Here is an 11,040-nt window from a genome sequence, read left to right on the forward strand (position 1 = left end):
TTTTCTTCGTCTCAAAAAGCTCGTTTTTGATCTGTCAGATACGGATGTGTCTAGACACATTTTAGTGTTAGATACATCCATATTTAGATAAATACTTCCTTCGCGAAGAAATATAAGAACGTTACGAGTAGTATTACGAAATAAAGTGCCAATTTCGTGCTCGAAAAAATGCAAAGCTGCAGCGTCCGTTGCACACGCAGACACACACACCCACACAGGACGGCCCGTGGCGCACGCAGGCTCCGGCCAAGACGGGCGGCTCACGGCTGCGACCGCGAGGCCCCGGATCGGGACGCGCCGAGCCACCGCCACGAACCGCTCGCTGCGTCGCCATCGACGGTCCAAGCTTTCTCCAACCCCAGTTCGTGGACGGATCGATCCCGCCCGCCACGCAGGCACCCGCATTATCGTCCAGATACGACGACGCCCTGCCCACGCCCCGGGCCCAGGTTCACTCGCCACGCCTCCGGCCTCCCTTCCCTCCTATAGCCATCCGCACGCATCGCGAGGCGCGTCCCGCGGCATCCCCTCCGCCCACGTGGCGGCAGCCAAAGTTAGCCTCCCCTCTATAATTACCCCCGTCTCCCGGGCGGGCAGTCCCACCACCATCTCTCTCCTCTCCTCTGCTCCCTTCCTCTGTCCCTCTCGCACAGCAGAAGAGAACTCCTACCCTCCGGTGAGTCAGCACTGAGCTCGGCTCCCTGCTCCGTCAGCTGCTCTCCGGCGGCTGGCACCGGGAGCGGCGTTTTCCTTCAGGCAGGGGGTTAACTAATTTGGGCGTCCTGAGATCACAGATGGCCGCAGCGGTGGCTGACGCGGCGGTGCCGGCGGTGGCGAAGGCGAACGGCGCCGGGGCGGGGTGCTGCGCGGCGAAGGGCCCCGGGTACGCCACGCCCAGGGAGGCCATGGAGAAGGGCCCGCGGGAGGGGCTCCTCTACGTCACCTGCGTCTACAATGGTACCAATCCTTCCTTCCGCCCGACCCTCCTCTTCCAAGTACCAAGTTCCAACACTGGAAAAAAGGCCACTCATACGCACGGCCAACGCACGCGCACACCGCTGACACCCGCACTGCGGTTGGCGCTTAGATCTCAGCGAGCAATTATGATTCCGTTACAGGTTCTTATAATTAAAGTATAAGGACGTAGAGTAGTACAACAACAACAGCAGCAGAAGCAGGAGCTTGCACAGGCTTGACTTAACCTGGACTGGACTGAGAATCCGAGATGGACATGCCACTTAATTTAATCCTGGAAGTCTCTTTCTAATGTACTCAGATTCCATATTACTCCTAATCGAGAAAGTGAGACTTCCAGGATTAAAATCCTAGTAATATTTGAATCAAATGAGTAAACATATTAAATTCCTAATATGGGTGTCAGAGATGACTAAATGAGGACAAGAAGAATATTGGCATATGCTTTGCTATTCTAACTTCCTAATAATAAGCCTTGGTCCACGCAAAAAAGAAAAGAGAGCCTTGGTTCAGATCTCCAATTACTCTGCATATGGCAGTTTCTTTTCGTCAGAGATGTGCAATTTTTCGTGCTATGGTGTAGACACTGGGCTGGAGTATTTTTAGCCCGTCCAACTTAATGTAATGGGTGTAATGTAGTGTCTAACCATATAGACCGGCTTTAATTCTGATATGTACTGCTACTACTGTACATATGCACGCAGCATGCATGTGCCCTCCATGGCAGAAACTGCCATTTGCTGTTACACAAGTGTCCAAGTTGGCTGAGTCGTGGATCATTCAGAACCGTCTAGTTCAGTCCCTGTCTGTTTCTGAGCTTCACATGGCCTGTCTTCATGGCAGTTTCTGAAGGCAGAACAAACCATGTGAGCATGAGAAGAGATGTACGGGTGTGCCTTTGTACAGGTTGATTGCCTGATTGTGTGAAGTCTTGCTGATTGCCTGATTGAACTGAATTTTGCAGGTACTGGAATCAACAAGCCGGATTACCTGGCTACAGTGGACGTCGACCCCAATTCAGCGACCTACTCCCAGGTGATCCACAGGCTCCCGGCCACCCACATCGGCGACGAGCTGCATCACTCCGGCTGGAACGCTTGCAGCTCCTGCCATGGTGATCCATCCACGAGCCGGCGCTTCTTGATTCTCCCTTCGTTGCTGTGAGTAATCAGATGAATGAACGGTTGAATTTTAGCTCAGTTTTGAAATGCTGATCTGCTGGTTGTTCACAGGTCTGGTCGCGTGTATGTGGTCGACACTGCAAAGGATCCGAGGGCGCCTGCTCTGCACAAGGTTGTCCAGGCTGAGGACATTGCTGAGAAGACCGGGCTTGGGTTCCCTCACACATCCCATTGCCTTGCAACTGGGGATATCATGATTTCCTGCCTGGGAGACAAGGAGGGCAATGCTGCTGGCAATGGCTTTCTCCTGTTGGATTCAGAGTTTAACGTCAAAGGGCGGTAAGTTTTTTGCCCACAATCTGGGTACCATTGACATGGAAACATAACATATGCTCAAAATGCATGCTGTAACATATTGTCACTTCATCATGAAACCATCTCAGCATATCAGAATCATCCAACCACTCCATCCTGATTTACATATTACAAAATCTTCAGTAATATTTCAGCTTTGAAAAACTTTAGTACTCCTATTATTGATGCCTTACTTTTCCGAAACAGACAGTTTTCAGTGGCTCCAACTGTACTGATTTAACTATTTGCTACTTGTAGTTGGGAAAAGCCAGGTCACAGCCCCTTGTTTGGCTATGATTTCTGGTACCAGCCTCGTCACAAGACGATGATTAGCTCTTCATGGGGAGCTCCGGCAGCTTTCAGGACAGGTTTCGATCTCCAGCATGTCCAGGATGGTCTCTATGGAAGGCACCTGCATGTGTATGACTGGCCTGGTGGTGAGCTCAAGCAGACACTGGATCTAGGCAGCACAGGTCTTCTTCCACTGGAGGTGTGTATCAACTATCAAGTACCAAGAGTATAGGGGTCTAATAATTATCCTATAACCATAGTTCTCTTTTTATCTTCTCTGCAGGTGAGGTTTTTACATGACCCATCAAAGGACACTGGCTATGTTGGCTGTGCTTTGACAAGCAACATGGTGAGATTCTTCAAAACTGCAGATGGATCATGGAGCCATGAGGTTTGTCCGCAATGACATGCTAATGCCTACTTCTTTCACACATAATGAAGTTTATTTTCATTTTATTTACACTTCTTGTGCCTGTATTTGTAGGTAGCTATATCCATAGAGCCACTGAAGGTGCGCAACTGGATGCTGCCAGAAATGCCAGGATTGATAACTGACTTTGTCATCTCTCTCGATGACCGTTATCTCTACTTGGTCAACTGGCTTCATGGGGATATCAGGCAGTACAACATTGAGGACCCTGCAAAGCCTGTGTTGGCTGGGCAAGTATTTGTAGGTGGGCTTCTTCAAAAGGGCAGTGATGTTGTCTATGTGACCGACGATGACAAAGAAGAGCAGTATGCTGTGCCCCAAGTCAAGGTAAACTCTACAGTACTCCTCTTAAATCTTAATGGCTTGGTACATAAGTTACATTCTTCAGAATATCTTCTGTATCTTTTATTAAAAAATAACCAGAGTTACAATTCAATACTGGTTATATATAGTTCAACTGATGGGTGATTCAAGTACCAACTGGAACACATCCAGCTTGCAATGCTGCTATACTTATTCTCAACTAAACCGAATGATCCAATGAAACTGCAATATTTGGAACATACTCCTTCCGTCCCAAAATTCTTGTCTTAGATTTTTCTAAATAGGGATGTATCAACTCACGTTTTAGTATTAGATACATCCATATCTAGACAAATCTAAGACAAGAATTTTGGGACGGAGGGAGTATTTATTTCTAGTCACTCAACATTACTCTGACATACCATGTGTCTTGTATTCAGGGGCACCGGCTTAGAGGTGGGCCGCAGATGATTCAGCTGAGCTTGGATGGCAAGAGGGTCTATGTAACCAACTCTCTCTTCAGCCGATGGGACGAGCAGTTCTATGGCCCTGACCTTCTCAAGAAGGGATCTCACATGTTGCAGATCGACGTCGACACCGAGGAAGGAGGGCTGACTGTCAACCCCGACTTCTTTGTGGATTTTGGCACCGAGCCTGAAGGTCCCTCATTGGCCCATGAAATGAGATATCCTGGGGGAGACTGCACCTCTGACATATGGATCTAGGACGAAGGGTGTAGGGTGCATATGCAGCTGGAGATCCATGGTGTTAAGCTCACTGTAATTAAGATGGTTTCTTCCCTGCCTGCGGTGTTGTATGTGATGTGGTATCAATTGGAATAAGTTCCTGATAGAACCTCTGACATTGGCTTCATGGGAGCTTGTGCCCTAATAAGAGTTGCCTCTGATTCTGAAATTTCTGATGCTTTTGTAGGCCTTATATCTTCTGCTTGAAATGTTCTAAACGAGAATGATTAAGCTGGAAGCAAAGTAACACATGCAATAGCCATATACAGTATTAACCAGAGATATAATGCTATTTCACCAAAATCAAATAGTATTTCTTGCAACCAACAGCATGCATGGTCTTGTAACCAAAATTATGTATGTCAGTTGATTGCTCTGCACCCGACGTACTGCCTCAGGGTAGTCGGGGTGGATCTCCTTGTAGTTCGAAGGTATTAGCTTACTAGTGCCTGTTTGGTCAGCTGGCAATCTTCTTCCCAACTGGAGTACATGTGGGAGGGAATGATGGTGCATTAGCTTACATTACACAAGCATTTAAACTCTGTACATACAGATTAGATAGTACTCCTATCAAACAAATTTAACTGGCAGAAGCTTACCCTTACAAATCGCCTTCCATTTGGTTCACCGACAAGATATATCACCCGAGTGTCGATGAGATGTAAGCTTTTGTGGGAAGCACTATCCAGTTTCGTTATCCGTCGATTTCTTCAGGTCTGGTTCCATCAGCGAGATCCGTAGGCCAGTGTTTGGTAATCAGTCATCAAAACTACTCCCTCCGTTCCGCAATACATGACTTCCATTTATCAAAATATAGATGTACTAGACATGTTTTAGTTAACACCTCAGGGAATTAAATCTTATCTGCATTTCCAACTGAATCCACAAACCACAATATCGCGATTGGGAAGAGTACAACGATTGCATTTTATTCTTGCGTTGCTAAGATGTACTCCCTCCGTAAAGAAATACTATAAGAGCGTTTAGATATTTCTTTAAAGAGGGAGTACTGGTATATGATTCAAGCCCAAACAATAAGGGCCTGTTCGGCTCTCCACCAGCTCCGCAAAATTACAGAATTTGAGGAGTGCCTACTTTCCAATTCCACCGTTTTAGCCCGCAGCTCCACCAGCTCCGCGGAGCTGAGTCCGGAGCGGAGGGAATCCGAACACCCCCTAAGTCCGGTCATAAGCACGACAAATACATTTGGGTGAGATTCATTAGATCCTGACGTGTTGGAGTGAGGAGACGCCGTCGAGGCCCTTGGCCCTGTAGTGCCTGGCCATTTCGTCCACCGTCGTGTTCCTGTACCGGGCGTTGCCGCCGTCAGCGACGATCGGCGCAAGCACCCTCGTCGACCCCTCCGCCCCGAAGAAGCAGGCCACCGACACCCTCGGCCCCGCGCTCTTGGCCACCACGCGGTGCTCCACGCTCTTGAACCTGTCGTTGGACAGGAGCTGCAAGTAGTCGCCCACGTTCACCACCAGCGCCCCCGCCACTGCCGGCACGTCCACCCACGCCGGGTTCTGCTTGTCGTCGTCGTCGACGAGCACCTGGAGGCCGCCGACGGCGTCCTGGAGGAGCACGGTGATGAAGCTGGGGTCGGAGTGCTTGGTTGTGCCCAGCGTGAGGTGCGGCTCCGGGCACGCCGGGTAGTAGTGGCAGGCGAGGCTCAGCCCCTCTAGGCACGCGGCGTCCTCCTCCAGGTGCCCTCGCCGGAGGCCCAGCGCCTCCGACAGAAGCCCGAGCAGCGTGCTCCCCAGCCGCTGCACCAGCCCTGCGAACTCTGGGGCGATTGCCCTGCACGCCGGGGGGATTTCCTCGGGCGCCGGCGGCTCCGGTGCCATATCCATGAACAGGGTGTCGCGCCAGTTGGCCGCCGGCGACTGGAACAGGTCGAAGTTGCTCTGGTACCTCACGCGCCGGCCGTGGTCACGGGTGTAGTACGGCGCCTTGGCCACCGCCGGCTCCTCGATGAAGCACCGCAGCGCCGCGAGCATCGCCGACATGGCCTCCTCCGGCACGCCGTGGTTCACCACCTGGAAGAAGCCTACCGTCTCCGCGGCCGCCTTCACGGCACCGACCGCCGATGCTCGCTCGGACGGTGTCGCGAGGCCGGCAAGGTCGATGACCGGGATGGCGAACTGATGGTCATGGTGATGCGGCGCGTCGTTGAGGGATTCGGGCGCGTGGTGGAAGATGGCGGGGACGGCCGTCGCTCCGGCGTCGACGAGGCCCTTGACGCCGGCCTTGGTGTCGTCGAACGCCTTGAGCGCACCGAGGCGGTGGTCGGAGGCCATGGGTAATTGGAGCTAGCTTCTGCAGTGTGTCGATCCTTTGAATTCAGTTTGTCTACGTGTGTGTGGTAGTGAGTGATGTAGTCGTGGCTCTTTACTGACCGTACATTCCATGATTGCTGACAGGCAGTGTATACGTCGACGTCTATTCGGATTTGCTGAAAACCAAACCAACTCTTGTGGATTGTGGAACACACATCTCAAAGCGTCAATTTCTTCGGTTGTATATTTGGTTTTAGCCTAAGCTTGCCTTCCCAAATACATTTGGCTTGCTAATATTTTGGTCAAGATTTTACTACTCAATGATTTAGCAAGCACTGGCAAGAAAAATGAACTAGGTGGGCAAAGAGGCATTGACATGCCAAAAACCATGATCCAAACCAAGAACAAGTTTATGGTCATGACTAAAATATTGGTAAAGTGCCTTTTGGCCACAATCCAACACACAACCTTCTTCCGATGCATCGTCGGCGTTTTCTTCTCTTAGCACGTGCCACCGGTTTGTCGGAAGCACCTTGTTTTTGAACACTCATTGCAAAAAATTGAACATGCATAGAAGAATAGCTAGGAGCAATGCGAGGAGGTGTCATTGGTGATGCCAGGATCTAAACCTTGTGACATCAAGTTTTAGAAAAACTTTGTATACAAATTAACAGTTTTGCTAAAGCACATCTAGATGTGTCATAAATATTGCACATCTAAGTCATATGTCATTGATCTTACATTGAAATTCGTGTAAATATTTTTTTTCTCTTTTTTCTTTTTCTCTTTATGCTTGATTCACTCACTTAGATGTATAATAACTAGAGCACATCTAGATGTGCTCTAGACACACCCACAAATTAAACATGAACGGAAAAAGTAATGCTTTATTACAAACATATTTTGGTAGCAGCTATTTGTGATCATGCATATTTTGGTAAGTACCCAGCTTCGGCACTAATAGGCTGAAGTACATCGGTTTCAATATATGTACCAAGATAACAATACATGGAATCATCGGCTATATATTCTATTGTGCAAACTAGACTTGATACTATTTCATTGTTGATACTATTTCATTGCACAGAATGCTCGCAGGTTGCCGAATTCCGTTCCTCCCCTCCCCCGAGCTCGGCCCCCTGCGTCGCCCTCCCCGAGCGAGGCGATCGGGGCGGCTCCCCTCTCCTCCCCTCCCCGCGAGTCGCCGCCCCCTTCCCCTCGCCGCTGCCGCCGACGGGCGCAGCTGGGCGTTGCCCGCGCGGCGCCCCGCAGTCCGTCGGTGGTGGCCCCCCTTCTTCCCCCGTCGCTGGACCCCGATTCGGGCGTGCGGTCCTGGCGGCGGAGCGCTTCGGCCGGCAGCGTTCCGGCGCGGATCTGGACGTCGGCGGTGCGGTGGCGTTGTCCCCTGGCGGCGGTGACGGCCCATGGCGGCGGCGGCCGGCCGCGCCCGGTTGGCCCAGATATAGGCCCCACGGGCCCGATCTGGGTTAGGGTGGGCCTGCTGGGGGGGGCTGCGGTGGGTTGTTCTCCGGTGGTTCTGGCAAGCTCCTCGCGACAGGGACGGCTGCTGCTGTGCCACGACTGCTGCAGCATGGCAGCGGAGCTTCACGGGCCCGTCCAGGGCTCGGTCGGACATTTGGTCTGGTGTGCATCTGCTGCTACGCCCGGTCTGCTACCGCCTAAGTCGGTGGAGGTTGTTCCCTCCCTCATGGTTGCGGTGCTGCTGGTCTTTGTCTATGGGTGTCTCATTTGGGATCTGGCCGGCCTCATTTCGTTGGCCGTGGTGAGTCGACGGCGGTGTCCTCGTGACTGTGTTGGCGCATGTTGGTGGGCGGCGGGTGTGGTGGAGCCGAAGGTTGGTCCTGGGTGGTGGGCGCGAGGGGTCGGGAGAAATCCATCTCGGGCCTTGCCGGCACCGACGCGGTGACGCCTGCGGGCGCCGCCATCCTTCTTGAAGGGCGTCGGGTGACCCTCTCCCCCACTACCCTCCGTGTGCCGGGAGAAATCCTAGGATTCGTCCGGACAGCAGCGTCGTCATCGTCGCATCCCTTCGTGAAGGTGGTGCTTGGTACACGGCAACTCGGTGGCTTTGGAGCGTGGTGGTTATCTTCGGTGGGCGCAGCGGTCGCAGGGTGCCATAGCTTTCGTTAATCCGGCGTTGTTGGCATTTCTTCTCTTATTTTCTCTTGTATTTTTGTTTGGGTGTGCTTGTGTTGTTAGCCTCAGCGTTGATCGGAATGTTCTATCAGGTGGTTGCTATATCTATATAACGGGGTGAAAGCCTATTTCTTCAGAGAATGCTTGCAATTGCGGGCGTGGCGATCAGCAAAATCAATGCTAGCTTCATCAAAAGAAATACTAAAGTAAAACGTGTATATTTCTTTGCTCAACTAGTTTTCTATAAAGATCACTAACCTTTTTCAAATTGGAGAGTCTTGAATCATCACAAACATTTTCAAGGAAGTTGTCAAGTTGGACGCTTACCTCCACCGCTAATCTCCAAGCTGCAACATGTTTCCTAGTGCATGACGGGGTAATCCATGTGCGCAACAATCTTTTTTGTAATTTATCATTCAGTCGACTTCTTTTCATTTTTATGCCACAAATTGAGGCATAAGCTCCTGTAAACCGTAATTTATTGGTACCAACATTCACAATCTATCATCACATATAATCAATAAAAGCTCGTAAGAAACTACGGGAAAGTATCAGGTGATACCAACTCTTACATGCTCCCATTCTACCAATTTTAAAAATTCAAATTTAAATGTTTTAAAAAATCATAAAAATGGGAATGCTCAGATTATGTGTCCAAACCCCTAATAAATTTAGATCAGACTCAAAATACACATTGAGGAGGACGGGGCGTCGACCCGTTGGCTGGACAGCTGGGGTAGCTGCCAGCCCAGCCGAGTTCAAGCCTCGGCTTTGACGCGTGGTGCTCGCGGAGTTTCTCTTGTAAAAAAAAATGCCAACAAGGGTTAGCCCTTGGGTTGGTCTTATTTTTTAAAAAAATACACATTGAGGAAAATGAGATGAATGATGTCAAAAGAAGACAAAACCAAAAATGGCACTATTCACACCTGAATTTCCCTTTTTTGTTTCTCCATCTGTATTTTGAATTTTGATTTGAAAAGTTTAGGCATTGTAGACACATGTCTAGTGAATACTCGTGATTTTTTTTAGAATTTGTGAAACATCTAATTTTTTTAATTGGTATCATGGGAGCATGTAAGGGTTGATATCACCCGATATTTTTCCCATGAAACTACGATGATATACCATTAAGCTTCCAACATTTGACACTTTTGACAATATGAACAAATGATAAGCCTACAAAGATCTTTGAGGTATTCCATCTTAGATGTTGCTGACATGAACCATACGACGAGTATAAGCGCTCCTGAGCAACACACTCGTGGACTCCAGCTCCTCCAGCTGGAATCTAGCTCCTCGTACGATCAAAGGAGTGGTTGTGCCTTACTATAGCTTGTCTCACCACAAGCGTCGTTACTAATAGCCCGACCCAAGTAGCTTCATGAAGGTTAGTTTATTTTTCTTCTGTGTTTTTTCATGCGTTCGTTTTTATATTTTGTTCATATTTTCTTAAGTTTACCCTAACCATATATTCCAATACTTAAATTTACCTAAAAGAAGCACGAATTTGAAAAATATTAACCCAATATAAAAACTTTACTACTGTAGTTTAAAAAAATGTTAACCCAGTATAGCTTTTACAAAATGTGTGCCCGTTCCAGAAAAATGTATGTGACATTTAAAAATATTTATACAATGTAAAAAATGTTCACGTAATTCAAATAAATCGTATCATTCAAAGAATTATTACATTTTTTAAAATGTAATGACTTTCAAAAAATATGTTCATGATATTTAAAAAATGTTTATACAAAGTAAAAAAAGTTCACATAGTTTTAAAAATGGTTTATATCATTAAATAAAATGTTATAACATGTATTTGGAATATGTTTAACACATATTCAGAATATATATTCAAAACCATGTATATGAAAAATAATCATGTCTAAAAAAATGTTTTAGATATATACGAAAAATGGACATGTGTATAAAAAATAGGCATGAAAACATATGTTGGAAAAAATGTTAATCATGTACTTGAGAAATGTTCAACGTATATAAAATGTTCTTGATGTATACTAAAATGTATAACGTGTATGAAAATATAGACATGTGTTAAAAAATAAAAATGTTATTTTTGAAGAAAGAAAAGGGATCTGGACAGCGGCGGCTCCCCTCTGTCGACGACCTCGGTTGTCGGTGGTGAGGGGGGTCGCCTGTTCCACGCGCGTGGTTAGTTTTAAGCACTAGTATAAACTATTGATATATTTTTACTAGATGAGGATACCCTCGGTATCTCCATTATTATAATGCACACAACCATCTAAACTAATTATATATAAGCAATATTTGTCTATTATAAGTTGGCTTTTGTCCGTTTGTCATGTGATGAAAAGAAAAATGATGATATTAGAAATCCCCATGCTGTAAGATGAGTTTGTCTA

General features: G+C 47.9%; 2 protein-coding genes across 2 annotated transcripts; one reads left to right on the forward strand and one right to left on the reverse strand.

Annotated features, from left to right (window-relative positions):
- Positions 1-477: 477 nt before the first annotated feature.
- LOC123063062 (selenium-binding protein 1) lies at positions 478-4,389 on the forward strand. Its single transcript, XM_044486797.1, has 8 exons — positions 478-676; positions 795-957; positions 1,940-2,135; positions 2,208-2,435; positions 2,709-2,940; positions 3,025-3,132; positions 3,226-3,498; positions 3,915-4,389. The coding sequence occupies exons 2-8, from the start codon at positions 795-797 to the stop codon at positions 4,197-4,199; spliced, it is 1,485 nt and encodes a 494-aa protein (XP_044342732.1). The 5' UTR covers positions 478-676; the 3' UTR covers positions 4,200-4,389.
- An 861-nt stretch (positions 4,390-5,250) lies between these two features.
- Positions 5,251-6,584, reverse strand: LOC123063063 (1-aminocyclopropane-1-carboxylate oxidase homolog 1). Its single transcript, XM_044486798.1, has one exon. The coding sequence runs from the start codon at positions 6,518-6,520 to the stop codon at positions 5,441-5,443; it is 1,080 nt and encodes a 359-aa protein (XP_044342733.1). The 5' UTR covers positions 6,521-6,584; the 3' UTR covers positions 5,251-5,440.
- Positions 6,585-11,040: the final 4,456 nt, after the last annotated feature.

This window comes from Triticum aestivum, chromosome 3A (genome assembly GCF_018294505.1).
Source record: "Triticum aestivum cultivar Chinese Spring chromosome 3A, IWGSC CS RefSeq v2.1, whole genome shotgun sequence".
In the NCBI taxonomy this organism is placed as follows: domain Eukaryota; kingdom Viridiplantae; phylum Streptophyta; class Magnoliopsida; order Poales; family Poaceae; genus Triticum; species Triticum aestivum.